We start from the raw sequence: 26,034 nt of genomic DNA, 5'->3' as shown, positions 1-26,034 counted from the left end.
ATCTCGAGGCTAGCCATAGTGCCTTACTCACCGAAAAACTGCTGCTATAACACTAACGCCATTTTAAGTTTTCACAGTGGTGGTCTGAAACCTGAAGTCCACAAATGATAGTTATTTCCCTTGTTACTTTCCTTTTCTATGGGGAATTCCCAAATAGTAAGTTAGTCAAAGACTGAAGCATCCACAAATTTGGAGTCGCCACGTTGTAAGTAATGAATTTGTTTAGTTATAATATTCATATTAAAATTTATCATTCATTCATGCCGTGAAGGCGTCACAATTTCTTGTGTTGTATAGCATAGTAGGTAGGTACGAAGTCGATTATTGGGTGGATACGTAGTTATGACAAGAAACAGAAAGCTTCAATGAACGAGATGTAATTTCATAGGCCTACTTTTTATCCTTAATTTCTCCCAGAACTGTTTCATGCTTAATTATCATCAAAAGTATTCGGAGAGCGACAGAGAAACGGGGTTTAACGTTCACTTGAAACAAACTAGGTCATTTCAGAACTGTCATATGGTTCAATTTTATTTCAATAATTCACTTCCGTGTATGGCTATAGTTGTGGGAGGAAACCGGGGGACCTGGAGAAAAAGCCCATGCGGTTGGACAGGCGACCCTACTCCTCTATTGAAATAAAATTTAACAATATCATCCCAGACAACACTCGATATTGGGCACATATACGGCCCATATCTGGCAACATCTGGCAAAATGATTGGACCGGATATGGCATACCACAACTGGGTCAAATCAGGCATATCTCGGCCGGACGTGGCCCAGTCAGAGCCAGATCTGACATGCCACCTGTGAGCCAGAGGTGGCACAACTGGCCCAGACCTGGCCCAAATATGTCCCACACATGAAAATCATACCATGTCAGATGTGGGCCAAAGATCGCAACCTGAAACCATAGGTTGTTCCCCGTACTATCCCTTCTTAAAGAGGGACGTTGGATAGTTTTGGAAAACATTATTAGTTGGTCCATGATTTCTTCTAATTTGATGGGCTTATTTTTTCTCTCTGTGGATTAATTTGAATTCTGTTGATGATTCACAAGTTGGAACCATACCAAGGCAAAAGAATAGTTAAATGAAGTTATACAAATAATAAAATACATAAATCTTATCTAATTTAAATAGAGAAAGTCTTTAACTCTTTTCTGTGGCCTGCATTGTCTTCCGTTTCTTGTTAATAATAACTTCTGTTAAATTCAGCCAATGACCAAACAGATTTCAAGATAGTAAATTGGATTTTAATTATGCTTTGTTGAAAGGTGCGCACGGTTGACCCGCTGGCTTCAACAAATTGTATAATTTGAGTACAGAATCGCTATAGTAATTAAAATCTAACTACTTTGTAGCATGATACCCAACAGACGGACTGTGTTCAAATAAACTTTGTCTTTATTTCATTGACTTCTTTTAAGAATATATTTACATTTGCTGGCTTTGTTTGGGGGGTGGGGTGAGAGGATTCCATTCATATTATATACATTAAAGGGACAATAACACTCTTGCTGGCTTGACAGCTCCAGTAAATAAATATTAGCCTTATTCTAAGTATTAGATGTTTAAGTGTTCTACCTGTTGTGTAAATTATCCATTACATCCTATTTTACTTGTCCAGAGGGTTTGAAAATATTTTTAAATCCAAGTCACATTTGAAAAGGTTTACGTTTGGCTTTTCAAATCATTTAGTTGAATTTTTCCAATTTTTTAAATTAGGTGGGTTAAGATGAAATTTATATCACCGATTAATTGTAGTATTGTAAAATAGTACAATTTGTTGATCAGAATAAAGATTGGGACATATTATTCAGTTACAACAAGAGTGGTATTGAGCCTTTAAAGAAAATATTATTCTAAGACTTTATGTTTTTATTCGTAATAAAACTAATATAGAACACCAGGACCACAGCACTCAGGAAAATTCTGCTGGAAACTAAATGTCATATTCTGAGCCAAAATTGATTCGGTTGATATTTTGAGGCATTTGGCCAGTTGGATGTGGGCCATCTCTGGCCAAAACTTGGCAAACTTCTCGCATAATATTATTTTTTCAAATGTTTTGAATATAAAACAAAAAATTTAAAACCTTTTAACTAACCGACAAGATATTCTTAGATACCATTAACAAAAATAAGTTTAATTCATCAGTAGTGAGCCAATAGTTGCAAAGTGTTACCCAGGCTTTGGCCCACATATGTAGCAACATATGGGTCACATTTAGCCAGATGTTTCTATATGTGGCCCATAGTAGGGCCAAAGCTGAGTTGCTGGCTGAGATAGTCCGGAAGTTAAGTTGATGCCAATTTAATTGGACGTTAATCCTCTTAATATGTTGGATATGAATTATATATACAAATGACAGGAACAGAATTATTCCTTTAAGTTATGGCCATGGTCTACTTTGAAGCCATCTGTGCACCATTTGATAAGATTGACTGTTAGTGGTCTAAAGTGATTACAAGTTATGGGTTCGATCCCAGGGTTTGTTGGTTACCAGAAGGGGGGGGGGGGGGTCTCGTGCCTAGTCTCGTCATTGTTTACCCGGGGGCTTATTCACAAAAACTATGGGATATTTGATAAAGAGTTGACAGTTCTCGCTAAAATAGTTTAAAAAATATATAACGTAAAAAGAATATGCTGAAAATTTTAGTCAAATAACTCCACTCTGAACCGAGATATTAGCTTTTGAATTTTAGCCTAGCCTCGATCAGCATTACTAAAGTCGGTACGATAAAAAACAAAGTCTCGATTTTCCAATTTCATACGCCCACATTTTCATGTGGACGTATATTATCGTCGCCCCTGCCACCCGGACGTCCGTGCATAATTTTTTGTGGACACTCTACAGGTCACAATTTTGATTTCCCTAAGATCTCGGTTCCTTTCGATATTGGCATGTATCGGACCGTAACTTCATGGATTATGGTCCCTGATTGTACGAGAAATCACGTTCTTAGCTTGTGGACACTGTCTAGGTACCGATTTTGTTTAAACTTGAAATGTAAGTTTATATCCCACAGGTCTCGGTTCTTTCCGATATCCGCGCATATCGGACTATAACTTCCTGAATTATGGCCCCTGATCGTGTTTTCAGTTTATGGACCCTATAGAGCTCAGAATTTTTATCCGATTAAAAAAAAAAAAAAAAAAAAAAAACCGTTCAAATATATCACCGTTACACCTTACGGATGGTTGAGTTCGAATTTCGTGAAAATCGAACCGAAACTCCTGATCAAAATGGCCGCCGCCCATTCGAAAATAGTGTAAAAAAATATGATATATCAAGGTTGTGGACCCTCTAGAGGTCAAATTTTGAGCCGATTTCAATGAAACTTGAAATACAGGTTTATAACCCAGAGAGTCCCTTGCGATATTCGTGCATACCGGAACGTAACTTCCTGAATTATGGCCCTTGACTGTACGAAAAAAATCACGTTCTTAGCTTGTTGTTCCTCTAGAAGTCACAATTATTATCCGATTTGAATATATCGCCATTACACCCTAATGATGGTTGACTTCGAAATTCGTGAGAATCGGAACGAAACTGTTGGGACAAAATGGCCATCGCTCGTTCGCAAATAGTGTAAAAGTATGGTATATCAAGGTTGTGGATCCTCTAGAGGTCACACATTTGATTCGATTTTGATGAAACTTGAATTTAAATAGATGTTTATTACCCAAAGATCTTGGTTCCTTGCAATATTCGCTCAGATCGTCACTTCCTGAAATATGACCCCTGTTTCTACGAAGAATCGTGTTTTTAGTTTGTGGTCCCTCTTGAGGTCACAATTTTTTTCCGATTTCAAAAAAACCGTTTGATTATATCACCGTTACACCCTAATGATGGTTAAGTTAAAATTTCGTGAAAATTTGACCAAAACTGCCAGACAAAATGTCCACCCCTCGTATGCAAATAGTGTAAAAAAAATATGGTATATCAAGGTTGTGGACCCTCTCTCTAGGGGTGACAATTTTGCTCCGATTTTGGTAAAACTTGAAATACATGCGCATATCCGAACGTAATGTCTTGAATTACGTCCTTGATTGTACGAAAAATGCCGTTTCTAGCTTGTGGACCCGCTAGAAGTCACAATTTGCATTCAGTTTAAAAAACGTTTAAATATATCACCGTAACACATCAGTGAAGGTTGAGTTCGAATTTCGTAAAAATCTGACCGAAACTGCCGGACAAAATGGCCTCCCATTGTACGCAAATAGTGTAAAAGTATGTAATACCAAGTTTTTGGACACTCTAGAAGGCACAATTTTTATCCGATATTGATGAAACTTGATATGTATGTTTATAATCCAACGATCGTGCTTCCTATTTGCGCATATCGGACCGTAACTTCCTGGATAGTGCCCCTGATTGTACGAAAATCAGGTATTTAGCTTTTGGACATTCTAGAGAACACAATTATTATTTGATTTACAAAAACGTTCGAATATTACATCATAAGGATGTTTGAGTTTTAATTTCGTAAAAATCGGATTGAACTACCCGACAAATCTCTTGCAAGATGTGGGTATATCTTTCATGGCAACCGCTTGTTACGTTTAATCATCGTTCTCAAAATGTATTTAATCAGGTAAATATCGCAGGCTAGCGATGGCATCGATAGTTGATTATGGTATGCATAAGTTAATTAATAATATTTCAGGCCTAAAGAAAGACCTGCAATAGGCAGATTTAGCTCTTGAATAAGATTTTGTGAATTAGGATCCCGGTTTCTTACATTTGAAAATTTGTATTATTATACCATATGTGGGTCTCGAAATCTCACGTGGACGTTAAGCATCCCCCCCCCCATTCACTTTAAGTTAAAGATGCATCGTGTAAGAGCTAAATCTGCCTATTGCAGTCCTTTTTCCAAGATTTATTCACATGACAAACCATAACAAGCCCATAATACACCCGGATGACCGAGATTATAAATGGATTTAAACAAACGCGGCGTCATTTAATAATTTCAAGTTTAAATGGATAATCAATAGTTTTATGTATCATCAAATCATCAATTGTTTCGATGGCATTTAGTAATTGAAGTGGAATATACAGGTCACAATTCTATGGAATACAATTACTGCTTATTACTAGGCTTCTCTAGTCAATATCATTGCCCAAAACGTCGCTGAGTTATAAGTAGTAATTGTTTTCCATAGAATTGTGACCTGTATATTGTTTATTATCGTAGCAATGGTGCTTGGCAGTCAAGACTATCGAAGTTAAATCTTATCAAAGCTCAAACATCCATAACCTCCATCAAAATAGAGAAATTTGACTGAAATTTTCAATATATTCCTCTTTTTTTATTATCCATTTTTAAACTATTATGGCCAAAACGGCCACCTCTTTATCGAAAAGCTACGCAATGCGTTTAAAATCTAACCTCTAAATCAAATGTTTTTTTTCTTAAACCTCAGGTAATTTGAAGAGGCGATGATGAGTGAAGAGAAAAGGGTGACAACCAGCTCGTAAGATTTTATATATTATATGGTATCGTCTATAACAGTTCTTGTATTAGATTCTGCTGTAAACAGAGATTAGAGTAAACATGGCCAACGAACCTAACAGCTTCAGTTGCAGCATATGTCTTAATGAATATAATAAGCCTAAAATAATTAATTGTTATCATACGTTCTGTGAATCATGCCTGGGTGATTATGTAGCCCAGGCCGCGACCAACAACAAGTTCGCCTGTCCACTGTGTAGAATGGAAATCACGGTGCCTGATGGAGGAGTCAAGGATTTCTCCGCGAACTTTTACATTACAGACACACCCCAAGTATCTCCCCAACAACCAGTCGAAATTCAACAGACCTCTAGACATATGTGTACTCTACATTTGAGAGAAAGGGATATATTTTGTTGTAATTGTTGCGACGCCGTATGTAGCGAATGCTTTTTATTTGGACATCCCGGCCATTCCAGAGAACCTGTTCACGATGTTGAAAATATACTGATAAGAAAACTTACACAGTTGAGAGAAGATATTCAGGCTAATATTTTGAAAGATCAAGAAACTGTGGCCTCTGGGACAAGGATTCGGAATAAGCAACCCTTCAAGAAAAAAGAATCAAGGGCATGTCTTTCTGTAAGGATAAAGAGAAATGAAGCCCTGGAAAGAAGAATATCAAAAGTCTTGGCAAACCACAATCTGTATGAAATGCTAGACGAAATCAGTATATTTGGACTTATATTGGGCAGTGCTAGAAATGAGTTGAACACAACACATGTAGTTTCTCATCCAACAGCGGATACAAACCGTGGTGAATTGTTGGCAGAAGACAAAGAGGAACATGCTACAGAATCCGACGAACTGGATGAAGGAGATGATCTGAATTCATTAGTCAGATTGCCTGGCGAATATAGCCCGAATGTACGAACAGAGGATGATGGTGGTCGAGTATTCGAATCAGATGAACCGAATTATAATCTACAACCAGAAGATTTAAATGACAACTCTTCACATGGACCTGACATTAGCGACCAGTATGATTTATTGGACTTCCCTGTACCCAGACAAATCATTTACTTTCATTGTAACACAATTATTCAGAGGTTCGATATAAATGTCCATGGCAAGAAAAACAAATCGTTAAGCAGTCCAACATTTGATATTCTAGGCGAATTGTGGTCTTTGGAATGTAAATACGAAAATCGACATCAATGTCGAAAATCACTTAATTTAAGAATTTCTCTTAAACACATGTCAAGTAGTTCATCATCAATACTCGCCAAATTTACCATGGTACTAAATGCACGAAGAACCGAGCCTGTGGTAAATGAAAATGGGTTTAACTTCACCCGGCGTTCAAATATTTACCAATGTTTTAATTCACAAATAAGACATTCCAATTCAATCACCTTAACTGTAATTTTCCATGAAGTCCAGGTTCCGTCTAGCTCGGGTATTTATATATCTCGAGTCCCAGTGGCCCCTACTCCTATTCATACGGAACCTGCAGGACTTTTGATTTTGTTTGTATTGGGTTTGATCCTGATAAAAATTCTAACCTGAACAATTAGAATGTGCACGAATTTGAGCTTTTATTATTAATAAAAATGAATTTCTGTGATGTCCGACATGAAAGTAAGAGGATCATATAAAAGAGTGCTCGGAGTTCATGTGCTTTAATGGAACGTTTCAGTCACTTGTGGATCTTTACTCAAATATGACGTTTCAATGTGTGCAAAACATATCGTGATCCAAAAGATGTGATTTGTCGTGACGAAACGGACCTCTTCTAATGACGTGATATGGATAACCTAAATAACTTTTATCTAGTTCAAGGGCGATAAACCGGTGTTAGCTCGGAGGTCTCAGAACTGGTTAGATCTGGTTATCCCAGTAGTAAAGACAATGATGTAAATTAGTTTATGTATTTAATATTGTGTCTATTTATTAATCACTGGAGTCCTCTAGGTAGTTTAGGTATAAATGAAATACAGCGAGATCTTACTACAAAGGTTAGTTAGAATACAGAAAACATAGAGTGGTTTCTCTAGCAAACCTGCCGTGACTGCCAGCGGTGAAAAACTGTTAGTAGTTTTTAGAAATGGTTCTTGGTTATATTATGGAATTTGTGGATATCAAACCACGAAGTTCAAATTTTTAAATTCAAAGTTGTAAATTTTATAGCTAGCTGAATTCTTATTTTTTGTAGTAACTATGTAATGCTGTAGTGGGTGTTTAGAGCCATTCTGGTTACCATAGTATTTTATTCATAAATAAATGACGTGACAAAGACTGCTTGTTTATTTACACAACGTGAAGTCATAATATGGCTATCTCAGGTAACAGCTAAAAGGACCGGTCATAATAATATTAGTAGTAAACACTAGTCAATCTTCAGTGATCAACGTTAGCGTTTCAGAGAGAGAGAGAGGGGGGGGGGGGTAACTCCAAACGACACAAAATAGGTCATTTCGGAACTAACATATGGTGCAATTTTTATTTCAATAATTCGCTTGCAGGTAGGTGTCTTCAGACGTGGGAGGAAACCACACATATTAACTGCCCTTAACGGGTTTCGGTATCTGAATATGTCCATAGAATATGGGTGTATTACACGAGGCAATTAACGTATGTATGGTCATTTAGATGGGGCTAAACACTACGGGTGTTCACATTGGTGGACACATAAAATAATCCTTGACAATTCTAAATACAGTAGGTGGAGATAACTGAAGTATTCAAGAGAAGTCATATGGAGTCAAAACTGAGCATGTTATCTTCAGTACCGGATCGATAATATATACCGGATCGATAATATATAATTATTGTTTATAATTAATGTTAGCATAAATTATGTAGTTTATTTCGCCAACATAAATTTTACTATGGTTCAATTTTATTTCAATAATATCAATAATTCGCTTGCGCGTAGTGGTCTTCGGCGGAGAAAAATCACGTCAAATTGTCACTTAATGCACCCGTCAGACGGGGTGGCGTCCTTACTGCGCTGCTGTTACCGTACGGCGACCAGTAAATGCACAAGGTTGCTGGTTAACGTAAACACAACACGAGAAAATGTCAAAAACTATTACAAACTTTAAAAACGCCGCGTTCTAACTACTTTCCAGGTCGGATCGCAAAACCTTGGTGTTTGTTTTGAACACACTCATTTACGACCATGGAGACCAATGAATTTTATCTATGTACATGTAGTTATCTTCGCCCTATGGAGATTATAGAAAAGGTGAGATCACCACTATACGGTGTAACAACATAGAAGTAAGTAATACTTGTTCAATCCTTTTTTTTAAAGTATCACCCTTTTCTTAATTTAAAGTATATGAATGTCGTTTGAGGGATAGTGTTCATTATTCACAAAGATATAGGGGATGCTCGATCCACAGTTCAGAACGTTCCGAGTTGACAGAATTGCAGTCGAGTAACGCGGAATTCAGTCCTGTTACAGTTCGGTCAGCCCCGACTACGGAGATGGTGTGAGTAGAATTAAACACAACGAATATCTTTCGGCTGCATGGTTGGTTGAGATATTTACTCATCCAGTCGACGCATGCGTTGTAGCCCGAAACACCCCTTTTCACTCGATTGTCACTTGTTTGGGATTGAGAGAATTCAATTCCGGAACGATCAATCGAGTACCCCCATAATTGTTTGAAAATTTGTCAATTCAACATTCAAACTTCACCGTAGTCATTGGGTGGGGTCAGCAAACAAATAGTGAGTACTAGCGTTAAAGTTTGTGTCAGCAAAAGAGTAAACCTGAGCCCCTTAATTTGATGCTTGGGTTAGAAAAAAAATTACACTTTGTTTTTGAAATTGAAACAAATGGCCATTTGAAAGAATGCGTTTGTTATATTAACGTATTAGTATATAACTAGTGGATAATTCCTGTGAGAAAAGCAATTTTTTTTTAAAACATATAGTTCTTTACTCTTTTGATGGGTTGACCTCAACCAGATTTATAACATTCTCTTAACGTTGAATTACACAAATGAATTGGATCGAACAGTAGTGTTTCCTCAATCTGTTCCCAATACAGTTTTCCCATTTTGTAACATGGGGTCCAGTAGTACAGTAACTCAGCCGCTCATGGATGCAGACACTTTTTTCCAGGTCAAGTGTTACCTAATTTCATGAAATTTTGCTAAAGGTTTGCCTGATATTACCCAGGATTAAACGTATAACAAGATTCATACAACTCTGAGATTTCGTGATGTCGATAAGCGAAGGCCCCGTTTAAATTTATTTCTGGTAACACTAGTCTTTTCTTGAGACCCTACTATGTACTTTTATCAACAGTTGGAAAACTTTCCAAGCTGTAATTTTGCCACCCTTTTTGTTGGACACTTTATTTATGGTCAAAAGTTAGGAAACGAGTCACAAAAAAACATACCTCAACACTGCTCTTAATCTCACCAATTGTATTTATGCACACAAGTGAAATTTATTACCTAAATAAATATGCAAAAAATTTTGTTTAACATAATTTGTTCCCCATACACTAGTGGAAGCATGATCCCGTTGTGTCTTGAAAATCATGTTTTTGAAATCAGCTTTGGGAAAATGTTACGATCGTTATGTCTGAATTTCACAATTGGGCCTTGACGATTAACCACAGCGATTGGTATCAAGAATTCTGTAATTGTCAATGAGACGGAAGACATGATAATTGTATCACCGTCCCTCAACCATTAGTCGATCATTGCGAACACGTCAGCACACTAATGATGTAAGGTCCGTCAACGTTCTGGTAGATGCCGCTCTTTTGATTTGAAACTTGTGCGATGTCATCGATTTAACGCCAAAGGGAATGTTTACCTCACCACCCCCTACCCAAGAGAACTGTTCGTCAATCAACCACTCTTGTCATGTGGAGCCACGCTAGCTAAGTCGATAAGACACTCGCTCGCTAGCCTGGAGGTCGCGTATTCGATCATTGCATTGGCCGAGAAAGTTGATCGGGAATATCCGACGTGCTTCCTCCTTGTCAGTGGTGCAGGTCAGAGGGCTTAACAAGGACAGATGCCTTGTCGTATACATTGCCGTGTACGTAAAAGATCCCTTGGCAGTTGGAATTCGATATAGGAGTAGGGCAAAATTTCCCTCATGGCACACTACAGGGAGTATGACCGTCTCATTATCCCAGTCAGATCAGAACAGTAGGACGTTAATCCACATTTCATTTCTCTTGCCACGTGACCATAAAGCTGCGCGACTAGCACGGTGCTTGTTTGTGACGGTTATGGCGACATAGGACCATGGCATATGCTCATCCTAGAGCAGATTCCGTTTGGTGGCTGCATTTGTTATAAGGCTGCAAGCCTCCACTGGTAATGGAGGTAGTCTAATGGATAACGGTAACGACGAGGCATGCTGAACAGGTTTGTAGTGTTTCGCTTTGACATTCCGCCTCTATTTTTGAACTCGAGAGAATCAATAAATCATCAATTTAAGTTTGTTGTCTTCCTTTGCTCGTTCAATTTTTCCCCAGGGCACTTCGGGAGAATTGAATGCTTCCCGGAAAATGAGAGAGGGAGAGAGAGAGGGAGAGAGATGGGGTATAACTTCCACAAAGTAGGTCATTTCGGGACTAACATATGATTCAGTTTTATTTCAGTACTTCGCGTGGGCGGAAACCGGAGGACCTGGAGCAAACCCACAAGGTTGGGCGGGCGACCCTATTGCTTGCCGCGTACAACCAGGAAATCGAAGCCACGCAACATGACCCAAAGACAGACTTTACGATACAACGCGCGCACGTGAACCCCCCCCCCCCCCGCACCCAAAAGAGCAAAAATATATATGATTTTCTATATATCACATAATTCTTATTTAATAACTAATATTTATGATTGTTTGATCTAACAGTTATGCCCGTTCTGAATCACCTATCCACAATTTAGCACAGATTTAGTCCTGTAAAATGCTTGATATCATTCTACAAAATGAACTGTCAACAATCCTCTTATATAACTGAAATGAAAATTTTTTGTTTTATTAATTAAATGTTCAATGTTTATGCGGTAAACTACAAATACCACATAGAGGTTTTAATACAAAACTCAACAGCAATAAATCCATCAATGATAACCTATACACTCACACAATGCTTTGTTATCATAAAGGTTATCTAATTGAATTGAAGATATCTTTATAAACCAAAGTCCACATATTAATTCATGGGGTATTATACCGTCAGGTGGCAAAGGGTTTAGTTCAGTGGCTTTATTCTGAATTACTATCTAGCCTTTAAATAACTTCATTTTAATTTGTTTTTCTAACTTTAGGCAATTTGAAGAGACATGTTGCTGGCTGATTAATGAAGAGCGAATGACGACGGCTCCTTTGTAAGATTTTATATATTATCGACAATATAGAGTTCTTGTATCACGTTCTACTATACATGGGGAATAGTGTAAAACATGGCAAACGAACTGGGCAACGCCAGTTGCAGCATATGCCTTAATGAATTTAATAAACCTAAAATAATTGACTGTTATCACACGTTCTGTGAATCATGTCTGGGCGATTATATAGCCAAGGCCGCGACCAACAACAAGTTCGCCTGTCCACTGTGTAGAAAGGAAATCACGGTGCCTGATGGAGGAGTCAAGGATTTCTCCGCGAACTTTTACATTACAGACACACCCCAAGTATCTCCCCAACAACCAGTCGAAATTCAACAGAGCTCTAGACATATGTGTACTCTACATTTGAGGGAAAAGGAATTATTTTGTTTTAATTGTTGTGAAGCCGTTTGTATCAAATGCTTTATATCAGAACATTCTGGTCATTACCAAGAAACTGTTCACGATGTTGAGAATAAACTCATTGTAAAACTTACACAGTTGAGAGAAAATATCCACTCTAACATTTTAAAACACCAATCCATGTTGGAATCTCTATCTACAATGGCTCTATCTACACGGTTTTGGCTATCGACATCTGTAAGGATAAAGAGATCTGAAGCTCTTGAAAGGAGAATATCAGCAGTCCTAGAAAACGCCAGCATACGTGACATCCATGAATTCGTACGGATAATGGACAGTTCTAAAGAGTTGAACATACCAAACGGGGATGTATGGAGGGGGATCCTCGCCAAAACTCTCAATTTGTGAAAATACATTTGTCGATTTGTGAAAGTACATTTGTTAATTTGTCAAAATACAAAATACATTTGTCGATTTGTCAAAGTACATTTGTTAATTTGTCAAAATGCAAAATACATTTGTCGATTTGTGAAAATGCATTTGTTGATTTGTCATACAACAAAAATACATTTTTTCATGTGTGAAAATACCTGTCTAACCTACAAAGCACAAATTTTGAAATAACACAGCTTAACTTTACAGTTTCAAGATATGTAATTTCAACATTTGTATTTTCAAGATATGTAATTTCAACATTTGTAGTTTCAACATTTGCAGTTTCAACAGTTGTATTAACGACACTTGCATTATCGAGCCTTGCATTAACAAGCCATGCGTTAGCGAACTATGACCATATTTGGGTTGATGACGTTGATCATTAATCCGGAAAACGCCGAGTTTGGTCCTGCAATGATGTCTCCCGTCTCAATAAAAATATCTCTTCTTCGGTGGAGTTTTTCAAGGGGAACTACTCTCATTATTTCCGTTCTTCAACATGGCCAATGAACTTATTCATGAAGTTAAGTCCCGAATAGAGGGAATTTGCAATTTGTTAGATACACAAAATTTTCAATCGCTTTCAGACATCATACATGATATACATACAGTAGCAGGTATTGTCTCAGATTTAATGTGTTCCATGCCTTCCACGGAAGAAGACAGTATAACGATGAATGGATTACAAACTTGTTTATTTCATATTCAAAATGCTGCAAATTTAATCGAACGAAAGCAGGCCAATGAAGTTATAACTGGATCTCTCGGACATTCATTGTCACCAGGACATACTGGACGACCATCAAAGTTAGTTCCATTTGAACAGCTAGAATTTTTGGTTTCTAATGGATTCAAATTGAATGACATGGCCAATTTATTTAATATTAGTCCCAGAACCATGAGTCGAAGATTGCTTGAATATGGTATTTCATTAAATGAAAAATATAGTCATATTTCCAATGATGAGCTAGATGAAATAGTAATTGACCTTCTTAGTAACTTTCCAAATATTGGGTATCGAAGTATAAAAGGACACCTGCACAGTAAAGGACATATAATTCAAGAATACAGGGTTCGTGAATCGATGAGAAGGGTTGATATAGAAGGTGTTCTCTATCGTCGACTTACTTTAAATCCAGTAAGACGAAGAAGATATTCTGTTCGTGCGCCAAACTCATTGTGGCATATAGACGGCTATCATAAATTGATAAGGTTAGTATTGACTCAATTACAGGCAGGGGCGGACTAAGCTTATTTATCAGCCCAAAGAGGGACTAGCAGTGCATGGCGTTGTATGCCGTGAATATTTGAAAATTCAATTGCTGGATGGGGGCCTGGTGTGGCCGAGTGGCTAGGACGCTTGCCGTTCATGGTGGGGGTCCCAGGTTCGAATTCTGGCGGAGATCGGGTCGACCTTGTGGATTTTCTCGACTGGGTTCCCCCTTGTCAGGTGGGGAATGACATGGAAAAGCGTTCTAGTCCATTGGATAGGATGAAAAACGGAGGCCTGTGTTCACTAAGCTACGAGAGGGCATGTTAAAGTCACCTCGGCAGTTAAAATCGGTAGTGAGAATAGGGTGTTGCCGCTGCCTTAGCAAAATTTACCCTCATTGCACACGCTTGGCAAATGCCCGTCTCTAGTTAGCCTATAAATTAGTGCAGAAAAATGGGACGTTAATCTCCATTTCATTTCATTTCAATTGCTGAATGTGCAATCTTCGCTTTAAAACTGACTATTAACATGCATAAATTTTTGAAAGGCCCTTTGGGTCGGGACCCAACTGGTTTTGGCCAGGTGTGTCCCCCTCCATACCTGCTTACAGGTGATATACCGTTTTGTAATGTAAGCTTATAGAATTGATTTAAGAGTCTTCGTACTGTAGTAATCATTGTTGATTTCTGACTCCTGTTAAGTGAGTTCGCTTACTCAAGATAATTAATCCAAAATCCATATTTGGATTTTTAACACCCATTCGAAACCAGCTATTCAATATCATTAATGTCAGACTGGTTTATGATATATAGGCTTACTGTATTTGTATGACTAGTATAATATTTTATATGGGTTGCATTTTTCGAAACACGATGGAATGGCGGTTTGTCAATTACCGGTATATTATATATTGTATCTTTAACATTAACTCATCGCAGTTCAGTTTGATTAGTGGTAGCTGAGTAATGATCATTTGTATATTTTTTCCATATCTTTTAAGCTGGCACTTAGTTGTTCATGGAGGTATAGACGGTTATTCTCGCCTCCCTACATATTTAAAGATTAGCAACAACAATAGAGCAGAAACTGTTATGCAAGCATTTAATGAAGCTGTTCAAAATTATGGATTGCCATGGAGAGTTAGATCGGATAAAGGGGGCGAGAACGTTCGTGTTGCAGAATATATGATAAATTCCAGAGGTTTTGGAAGAGGCAGCCATATTACTGGAAGAAGTGTCCATAATCAGAGGTAAATTTAGTACGTCTGCATTAATATGTTCGATTTTATGTTATACATCTGTCTGTTCGCATTATCCTTTGAATAATAATTTTCAAGTTATGGTCCTTGATCCCATAAAAATATGCCAAGTTTAAATGGTTTAAAATCTTGATAGTTAGTCAGTGTGAAGCATCATACAGAATGCCCGTATTATTGTTTGGAACATGTTTCAGACTTCTTCCACTTGACTACAGTATTAAGAGGTTTCAACTATTATAAACGATAATCAGCAGTCTTCGTGCCATTCGAGGGTTTTCATTAATATTAAAGATATGTGCAGTTTTGCGTTAACCAATGGATATGTAACATTTATCACCTAATTAGAATTTTAAACTTGTGATCGTATATTAGCGTTCAGAAAACGAATGTCATGTTCAATATTTGATACGATTCAATAACAATCACCAGAGTTACTGCCCTTTGTTTTTAATCTAGATTCCAGAGTTTTAATGTGTCTTTGTCGTCATCAAATGTAGGTAAAGTAGTTTGTTCAAAAATCAAATTATGTACCATTGTCTAGACTTTGCTAAAAACATTCATTCTGTGACTTTGTGTGGTTTCATGAAAGGAATGTTGACAATTTGTTGCTCTGGTGTCATTTTCAACAACCTGTTCATATTTTAACAGTGAAATAGATCATCACACTTAATTTTTTTTTTATTTCAAAGAATAGAGAGATTTTGGAGAGATTTGTGGATGGGATGCATCAGTTTTTTCTACTACCTTTTTTGCTACATGGAAGCAGAAAACACATTTATACCAACTGATGAAATACATATTCAAGCCCTACACTATATCTTCATACCAAGGATTCAAAAACACTTGAACGAATTTAGAGAGGCCTTTATCAGGCGATCTATTAGGACAGCTAATCAGAAAACGCCGTTACAGTTATGGATAGATGGTCAAATCCTGGATCCAAATGAAAATCTTGCTTCTGAGGTATATTTTCATTGATATGTTTATTCAAGAAATCCAGATTAATATAATCTTTCATTTTTTGACAGTGGTTAAGATTATGCCTAAAAATATTCAAAAATTGGAGGGTGAGATTTTGGGATATTTTAATTTCCATAGCAAACAAATGATTTAATCTGTTAATGATAAGATAGAAGTCTCCAACCTTATACACCCCAACAACTGTTATTATATCCCAGAAAGTTTCAAAACTTTTCGTTGAGAACTGTGATCTCTATCGTGTAAAGAAGAAGTTTTTATGGGCATGCACAATAACTAGTAAAATGAAACTTTCAACCTTTTCAAAGATAAGATACAACTTTTAAACTAGCATATTCATAATCAGTGACCTCAATAATATATAATTAATTGCTTGCTTCGTCAGAATCAGATGATTTTGTGACTTGACCTAATTTTCGCCATTTTTATAAACAATTACAGCAACTCTGGTCTCTATCACGTTTACAAGGTTTCGTGAATCAAGGTCAATAACTCTGGAAAACATTGAATTTCGATAGGCTTCTTCCTTATGCTGGTATAAACAACTACAGCAAGTTTCGTTAAAATTCTTGTTTACAATATGAAATAAACTTATATCTTAAATAAACCTATAAATTCAATCCCAAACAGACGTTCATTAGATTTTAAATATTTTTTTATAGGCAGACTTTCAAAGTTACGGAACAATACAAAATGGTTTGATGGCATATGATGATGAACCAGAAAGAGTTGTTATTGGTCATTTTCCTATATCTTTAACTGATCAAAAGATGGAAGAATTGATGTGCCAAATAAATCCTTTATTCGATTCAGAAAATCAGGGAATGGACTTGTTTCTTGCAACCGTAAATTTCATTTCTAATTATCATGAAATGAATTAGGAAATCAACACTGCTTTTTTTCAATTAATAGGTTTTTATTGGGTATTTCACCAACAGAGGCCCAGTTCATGCTACATACATTTTCAATTCAAACCAAAACCATAAGCACATACAATTATGTTAATAAAAGCATTTTCTAGGAAATCGTATTCTTTCATATATTTCGTTTGGTTAATAGTAATAGATGGCGCACATGTATTTACTGTAGTGCAGTTTAAATTTTCATGGTCAAATAGTAGTAGCCCATCTCCTATATTTGGAGATATGGCAGGGCTACCAGTTGTTGCCAGAAGAAAATGTCCAGTATTCAGTTGAACATCATCTTCGAGATCTGTTTCCATATCCAACCACTGGGTACTGATTTTTCCACCTAAAAATATATACAAACTTGTTAAATAATTTGAAACAAAAGACCATCAAGAAAGTTAACATACGCCATACAGCAGTTTAACTTCAAGGCAGCTACTAGTCTTCTATGAAGGGCTGCCGCCTGCCGGCATTCATTATATTTTAGAATGTATCAGTAAAATATTCATAACTAATTTCCTAATACATGCATAAACTTTAGTTTGAGCTATTTTCCGATATGCACAGGTAATGGATCTCAGCGACAGGTGCATGAACATTTCGACCCTTGACGGAGGGGGATCCTAATATTACAGGCTTTTTAGATCCAATTAGATCGTGTAGGTGTTGTTGGTGCCGTGGACGAGGCAATGACATATAATAGATCCTTGGCACGGCATAAAGGAAATTGTAAAAGGGTTGGGGCTTGAATACTTATATACACAATCTGAAAACTGTTATGAGAAGCTTAAATTATCATCTCTATATACCGGTAGTAAACATATAATTACATGCATCTATCCCTTTAACAATGAATCATAACAAAAACTCATATGATCAGGTTCATAACTATGAAAAAACAAAAATATAAACTTTGCAAAATGAAATACTTAGTTTCATGAACAACAAGTTCTTCGTTCTTGGTTGAATTCTGCCAAAATTGTAGGTCGTCTTATCACAAATATTAATAATATACAAACGGCCACAAAAGAAAATCAACACACGATTTGTTAACACAGCAACCAAATTTTCAAAATATTTTCATCTGTGATTTTAAAAATATTGTTTCGTGTAATTTGATATTTTCATAGCATATAGAGGGTAATTTAAGCCGATGTGAATACTTCAAAAAAAATTCTGCAACATTTCAATTGACCTCCACCTCATTAACAGCACTGTACCATGTTCTACCATATGTCACTTCTGGAACATGAAAATTCGGTAAGGCATGGTCGCAAAAAGTTGTAAAATATACAGAATATATTTTCAAATTTCTTGTATGACCATCCCTTACGGGATTTTCAGTTCCGGGTGTGATGTGTGGCATAACATAAAAAAATGTTAAAGGTGTGCAGGACAAATGCAGTGTCAAAGAAAAATTTTGTTCAAAGAAGCTTTAAAAAAATTATTTTTGACAAATTTTTTTTTTAATGCAATATTTTATTCACATGGAAAAGGATCAGAGAACAGGCTAAAGGCTATGTGAGACTCCTCTCCCTAACAATTATTTCATTATTGGCAAAAAAATAAGAGTTTTTACATCACAAACTAAGTGACTTTAGAAGGCTGTCCTGTCAAATAATGTCATGAAAATGTTGTTTATTTGTGCTAATGAGATCTGCGTTCTGAATACCACTTTTAATTTTCTTACAAATTCAAACACTATTAACTCACCTCACTTACACAAGCATATTTACAAATAGGAGTAACAGAGGACAACTGCTCTGACTTCTGTCTCTTTATTTTAGGTAAATTATCTTCCTGAAGCTAAATTAAAAATTTTAATAATAATTCAATGAAGGCAAAGTCAATAGGTTATCACATAGTGAGTAAAAACAATGAGTTAACATGACATTGGTTATTCAGAAAACAAGTTAAAACGCTCAAAATGTAATGGTAGGCGAATAAGTCGATAACAGATGCAAAACAACGCAACATTTCGGAAAGTTATCCATTCATCAGCAAACAAAAATTATTATTAAACTAGATACAACTAACAGCAGAATCTAAATGTGACAGCCAAAACATTACTGGTACCACCAGTTTCAAGGGAGAACCCTCAAGTCAAATCATTCAGAACAGTAATATAAACAAAACAAATAGTAATACATTAGGTACTGGATAGTAAATGTGTTGAAATGTATTTAAAAGGTCAAATAATAAAATAAACATGAGAAAAACAACCTAGAAACTGGATTTTGCAAGTAATGTAGCTAACAGTTTTAAAGCTATGATTTGTATCATGAATTATGAAAAGAGGGCAGGCATAGAAAAGGTCTACAATATAATAAAACGAATTTGTGTTAATTTCATGCGGTTTAAGGGTTCCTAATCGGTCAATGATCTTTATTTCACATTGTTTTCTGTTTGCCGTACTGCCACTATATTATTAGTGCTATGGCTGAGCTTGGCTAAAGTGCATAGCTACAGGTTTTTATACGACCAAATTATGGTCCGAAAATATGGACGGACTAGTGCAAGGACAATATACGAAACAAAATAACATATGGGCACATAAAAATCATATTTCAAGATTATGCTTAATTTCTAACCTTTGATTAGTTTGCAATGCTTACTTACCTCATGAAATTCTTGTATATGTTTTCTCAAATTATTTAAAGGCACTTTTTCACCGCAATCCATGCACTCCTGTGTTATCATATCTGACTGTAAGTAAAAGATAGTTTCAGTTTTTATCCCAGAATATTATACATGGAGAAATCAAGACGGTATTATAGAGCTATATCTGAATCTCACAAATCTGATCAGAATAGGTTTATATTCTTTAAACTGTAAAACCCCAATGTAATAGAATTCTTGAATTATGAAACTCTACAAATTAAATGCTAATAATTTGACATTCACTACTCTATCCTATATTCAACCAAAAGTTTGTGTTTAATATAATGTAATAGACGATGCAGGTAGACTGCACAACACTAGATATATACAAGACATAACACACACAGTATATAATACAAGACACAATATACACAGTACATAAAAAGGCAAATACTCCCAGAGAAGACAAACAAACTCTACCAGTAGCAATCAAAATCACTTGACGAAAGGGCTGTGGTCCACGGGGTCTCCGTAAGCGCAAACTCAGCAACAAGTCACTAAACGTCAAATACTATTCGCTCCATAGGAGAGTAACATATAATTTTACAAAATATAAAATTATGATAACGAATCAAATATTAGCTGTCCAAAGTTAGAATTAAAGACTTTAAATTTATCCAATTTGTGATTGTTTATTAGTTTTTCAATTTGTCTGTGAAGTCTGCTGTGAAGAGCACCTTTATTTAAACATTTCTTATACAAAGAAACTAATTTATTTATAAAATTTGAAGACGGCTACATATGTTTATAAATCTAAATGTCTGAGAGTAAAAAACATTATATAAGGTATTTTCATTATTACTATTACTTTCAGTTGAGGGATATTTAATTACATCAAAAGGGAAATAATCTGTTTTGTCATATACAGTAGTATTAAAAGTACAGTCATCAATAGTGATATCAATATCAAGGAATGCAGCATGTAGATCTCCAGTGTTTTCTTTATTGAGTACAAGTTCAGGTGGATAGATTTGGTCTCTGTAGCGCTTAAAATTTCCCTTATCATTAATCACAGTTACATCGTCAATATTACGAAATGTGTTATTAAGATTGCGTGCAGTTAGTTAGTTTTACTCCTATCTTGAAAATCGAATTTGTATTTATGCAGGTTTCCATTTGCCATAAATGGCGCAGGATCAGTGTCCATAGGAAGGCCAATGATCTGTTGAATGATTTTATCACCTACTGCAAAAATGGTATTATCAATCAAATAGTGGATAAGGTAGCTTGCCAGGAATAATTTCGGAAAACGTTGATAGGCTTCTTCCATATGCTGGATGTATAAACAACTACAGTAAGTTTTGTTAACTCTGGTCTCTATTTAGTTTACAACAAATTGTGGGCAGATGGACAGGGGCGATGGCGTGGGCGTATAAAAAACTCGACTGTACATACCTGCATGCCTTTTGGAGTCCCACTAATAGTAATATCCAGATCTCTCTGTAAGGGTTTGATATATATGATGGCTTGTCCAATGTATGACTGTGCCAGAAAAGCACTTGTGTACCCTGATGGAGGGGGGTCAATAAACTCCATTATGGTTCTTCCTATGGCACGATTTAGATCATACCCTCCTCCATCTATCAATTTTGGATAATGTGAATATATTTCATTTGAAAAATACTTCGCATCATCATTCTTAAAAAGAGTTATTCTTTTTTCTCCCAGTCCAGCATCCTGTGTGACTTTTCTTGCGAACCGATCAGGGACAGTGTTCTAAAAATATATTAAAAATACATACTGGTACATAAATTCAAATAATAGCTAGAAATTTGTTGAAAATCTTAAATAATATAAATCATCTGAAATATAAGCTTACTATAATAAATATTATTCAAATGTTCAAATCTCATGATTTAGTTTCCTGGTCGTACTACCTAAGGTAAAAGGTAGTAACTTGCTCTTATACAATCCAATATCCAAACTTCACATTGAAATAATTTGATTTGACCGCATAATTCTGCGTTGTAGCATCTATGTCGAACCTTTCTAACTTCAGGTTGTAATAATGTCAAAAGGTAGTAACTTAGTGATTTCCTAATGTCATTTTTGACAGTTAATGCTCCTGCCATTGCAACTTAACTACAATGATCACAACCCACTATTACCCTGTATTAAATGTGATGTTTGTGGTAAAATGTTTGGTCAAAATCAACTGTGACATATGTATTACTATATGGCTACAAGCTATCACCTACTACCACATCTACCTAAACTATGTACCACTATCAATTGAATGTCACATCTGTATGTATATAATGTGTATACTGTTTTGTTTATTGTTAGTTTGTCGATGTTCTCATAACATACTATATATTCGATGTACAATGGGCCTATGGCCTTGTAGTATCTGAATAAAGTTATTATTATTATTATTCAATCGTGTCTGCATAGTTTTAATACAACCACCAAAGAACATGTCGTCTCTGTCTATCTTTCATTTGTCTGTAGTCCACAATGTATTGTGAACACATACAGAATTCATCCAATGTTTATTTTCAGAGTTCTTGCCCTTGCTGTATGAAAAATTCCTTGTGGACTGGGCGATGATGAGCCCTATTAAAATTCAGCTTATTCCAATATGTTCATTTATCATATAAATACTTTACCTGTGTGCAACTTGACACACAAAAAAAACGATGAGTCCATGTGTTCTGTCTACCAGTACCAGCAACTCTTTTATTACTTGTCCTCGAAATACTAGAATAGGGACAAAACAAACGGCGCATTTCGCTGACATTTGGTGTTGACGGCCCAGGTAATATAGTAGTAGGAGTCTGTGTAGTTCGAGATTTTTCTTCCAGTTCTCTGGCTGCCTGCCTAAGAAGCTCAGCAGTTTTCTTCAGATCATTATCTGACATTTTTATTCTGAAAAATATAAAAAAGAATTTTAGTTGGACAACAACACAACAGACACCCAAAACAAGAACATTTTCTCAAAATTAGACATTATCAAAAACAGAATAACCCTGTAAGTATTTTTGAAATATAACTGGACTTACACCTTAAGTGCACAGGCAAACTAAAGGCAGTAACTCTTAACGATTTTTATCGAATCACAACCAAATTCAAACATGACCTTCATTGCATGGAAACAAAGATACGTACGGTACTAAGAATCGTTAAGTTCGAATAAACAGTGTTGTCTAGAAAGGGGTATATATTCTTCCGGAATTCGTGGATGTTCATCCAGGAATAAAATAGGCCTGTCAGGGAAAAAATAGTTTTAAGGAAAACAAGCGGTCGCCATGCGATATACGCCCACCAGCAGCTTTGCTCAAGTAAGGTAGTAACTTCAATGATTTTTATCGCATCGCAACCAATTCGCACTTGATCTGCACTGTATAGCGATAAAGACACATAACAAGTTTCATTAAGATCGGACCATGACACATGCCAAGTTTCGTTTCCATCAAATGAAAATTGTAGACTCTTATCGCGTTCACAGTCTAAATTGGCGAAGTTTGTCGAAAAAATGGGCATAACTCTGAACGTAATTTTCGAATTGCACCAAATTCGAACTCATCCGAGATCTTTGGATATGCCAAGTTTCATTTCTATCGGATGAACATTGTAGACTATCGCGTTCACAAAGTCTAAATTGACGAATTTTGTCGAAAAAGGGGCATAACTCTGCAAGTAATTTTTATGTGGGCGCATAAAAACCAGTTTGGTTGAGTATTTCAGCAATATTTTTCTTTACTATTTGCGAAAAAAAAGAGGCCGCAGGGGAACCGGAAAAAAACCCCAACTTAATCCCTAGCTACCGACTCACAAAGTCTAAATTGACGAACTTTGCCCAAAAAGAGGCTTAACTCTGCACGTAATTTGTATGTGGGTGTATAAAAATCAGTTTGCTTGAGTATTTCAGGAATATTTTTCCTTACTATTTGCGAAAAAAAAGAAGGGGCAGGGGAAACAGAAAAAAAACCAACTTAATCCCTAGTACCCTACCTACCGACTCTATTTTTTTTTGGAGAGGAAATATTTTTTTTTGGAGAGGAAAAAGGAAACACAGGTATTTTTTTGGCCTAAGTTTGATTAATATGTTTGGATAAAAAAAAAATATGGCATCTAGTTTAGATAATAAATGAATGAAATGGAGTTTTTAACATCTCATTTTTATGCACTGATTGGAGTCTCTATACAGAGCACACAAGAAAGAGCAGACGAGCAGTAACTCTTGCAAATGTTAGGCCTATCAAACCCAACTTCATTTTACGAAGACAAAGATACCCTACAGGCTACATACAAAGTTTCATTAAATCTGGATAAAAACTCTCGCCAGTATAGACTAGACCACAATGCATATAAAAACAAAATCTAAGAAAATATTTTAATTCAAATATTAGTCAAAGTAGATGTGTGGATCTACGGTATTATTAATATTATAGCCTAAAACTACTACTATTTATGTGTCTGTTTCAAAGTCACAGTGTCACCCCAATTCCGCGAATTCGTGCAAATATCTTCAAATATAAATTTTGACAACAAAAACTAATTTCACCTGTATTATTGATATGTCTGTTGATATATGATTTTACAAATTAAAACTGTCTAAATTTACTAATTAAAAAATATTACTCTAGCCTATAAACCAATCTGATTCACAGAGAGAATTACTTACGAATTTGCCTATAAACTAGTTTCATTTGCTGTTTGAAGAACGGAAATAATGGGAGTAGTTCCCCTTGAAAAACTCCACCCAAGAAGAGATATTTTTATTGAGACGGGAGACATGATTGTAGGACCAAACTCGGCGTTTTCCGGATTAATGATCAACGTCATCAACCCAAATATGGTCATAGTTCGCTAACGCATGGCTTGTTAATGCAAGGCTTGATAATGCAAGTGTCGTTAATACAACTGTTGAAACTGCAAATGTTGAAACTACAAATGTTGAAATTACATATCTTGAAAATACAAATGTTGAAATTACATATCTTGAAACTGTAAAGTTAAGCTGTGTTATTTCAAAATTTGTGCTTTGTAGGTTAGACAGGTATTTTCACACATGAAAAAATGTATTTTTGTTGTATGACAAATCAACAAATGCATTTTCAAAAATCGACAAATGTATTTTGCATTTTGACAAATTAACAAATGTACTTTCACAAATCGACAAATGTATTTTGTATTTTGACAAATTAACAAATGTACTTTGACAAATCGACAAATGTATTTTCACAAATTGAGAGTTTTGGCGAGGATCCCCCTCCATAGGGATGCCTACAGTAAAGATTTGTTGACAGGAAACAAAGAAAAACATGCCACGGAACCCGAAACATTGAATCGAAGAGATGAACTGAATTCATTATTCAGATTACGTGGCGAACATAGTTTAAGAAGAGAAATAGTTCATACCAGAATACCCAGGGAATCCCATAGCCGCCATGGTAACACAATGGTGCACAGGTTTGATATAAACGCCATTGGTAGGATCAAAACACTGTTGAGCAGTCGAACATGTTTCATTGAGGGAGGAGAATTATGGTCTTTGGAATGTAATTGCGATTATCAACATTGCAAAGCCCCGTTACTAAGGATATCTCTTAAACGGACGTCGAATAGTTCATCATCATCTTTATTGGCCAATTTTACAATGGTGCTCAATGGAAGACTCAAGCCCCTGGTAAACATAAATGACTTTTATTTTACCCCACGTTCAAATTGTTACAAATGGAGTGATTCACAGATGAAGTATTGTTACATCTCGAATCCCGCAAATGGCTATGTGAACCATGACAATACAATAACCATAACTGTTATTTTCCACCAGCTCACAGTTAACCGTACTCCTAGCTCTGATATTGATTCATCACGAGCACCAATGTTCTATACACCAAATACCGAAGGCGAAATCAATCAGCCCATAGTTAAACGTACATTTAGCTCTGGTTTTATTTCATCTCGAGCACCAATGCGCTATACACCAAATACCAAAAGTGAAAGTGAAATCAATCAGCCCATAGTTAAACGTACATTTTGCTCTGGTTTTATTTCACCTCGAGCACCAATGCGCTATATTCCAAATACCGAAAGTGAAAGCAATCACCCCATAGTTAAACGTACATTTCGCTCTGGGTTTATTTCATCTGTAGCACCAATGCGCTCTACACCAAATACCGAAAGTGAAAGTGAAAGTGAAATCTATCAGCCCATAGTTAAACGTACATTTCACTCTGGTTTTATTTCATCTCGCGCACCAATGCCCTATACACCAAATACTGAAAGGGAAAGCAATACATCAAATACTGAAAGTGAAAGTGAAAGCAATCAGCCCATAGTTAAACGCACATCTCGATCTGGTAATTATTCATCTGGATCACCAATGCGCTACACACCGAATACTGAAAGTGAAAGTGAAAGCGATGAGCCAA

At 36.0% G+C, this 26,034-nt stretch overlaps 2 protein-coding genes and 1 long non-coding RNA gene across 4 annotated transcripts; 2 read left to right on the top strand and 1 right to left on the bottom strand.

Annotated features, from left to right (window-relative positions):
• Positions 1-127: 127 nt before the first annotated feature.
• LOC126825672 (tripartite motif-containing protein 43C) lies at positions 128-7,765 on the top strand. The gene is made up of 2 exons (XM_050555427.1): positions 128-205; positions 5,439-7,765. The coding sequence occupies exon 2, from the start codon at positions 5,570-5,572 to the stop codon at positions 7,034-7,036; it is 1,467 nt and encodes a 488-aa protein (XP_050411384.1). The 5' UTR covers positions 128-205; positions 5,439-5,569; the 3' UTR covers positions 7,037-7,765.
• A 5,405-nt stretch (positions 7,766-13,170) lies between these two features.
• Positions 13,171-17,110, top strand: LOC126825679 (uncharacterized). Its single transcript, XM_050555444.1, has 4 exons — positions 13,171-13,848; positions 14,850-15,098; positions 15,797-16,070; positions 16,748-17,110. Exons 1-4 carry the CDS (start codon positions 13,271-13,273, stop codon positions 16,964-16,966), a joined length of 1,320 nt encoding a protein of 439 aa, XP_050411401.1. The 5' UTR covers positions 13,171-13,270; the 3' UTR covers positions 16,967-17,110.
• Positions 16,074-24,365, bottom strand: LOC126825697 (uncharacterized). 2 transcript variants are annotated; one of them, XR_007682128.1, is made up of 6 exons: positions 24,282-24,365; positions 22,264-22,522; positions 21,050-21,370; positions 19,613-19,699; positions 18,707-18,799; positions 16,074-17,336 (listed from the first exon to the last, which is right to left on the bottom strand). It is a non-coding gene; the product is annotated as an uncharacterized LOC126825697 (long non-coding RNA). The 2 variants fall into 2 exon arrangements; XR_007682127.2 differs by having other exon boundaries at positions 24,162-24,348.
• Between the last annotated feature and the right edge of the window lie 1,669 nt (positions 24,366-26,034).

This window comes from Patella vulgata, chromosome 6 (assembly GCF_932274485.2).
Source record: "Patella vulgata chromosome 6, xgPatVulg1.2, whole genome shotgun sequence".
Taxonomy (NCBI): Eukaryota; Metazoa; Mollusca; class Gastropoda; family Patellidae; genus Patella; species Patella vulgata.
This window is presented reverse-complemented; position numbering and strand designations above follow the sequence as displayed.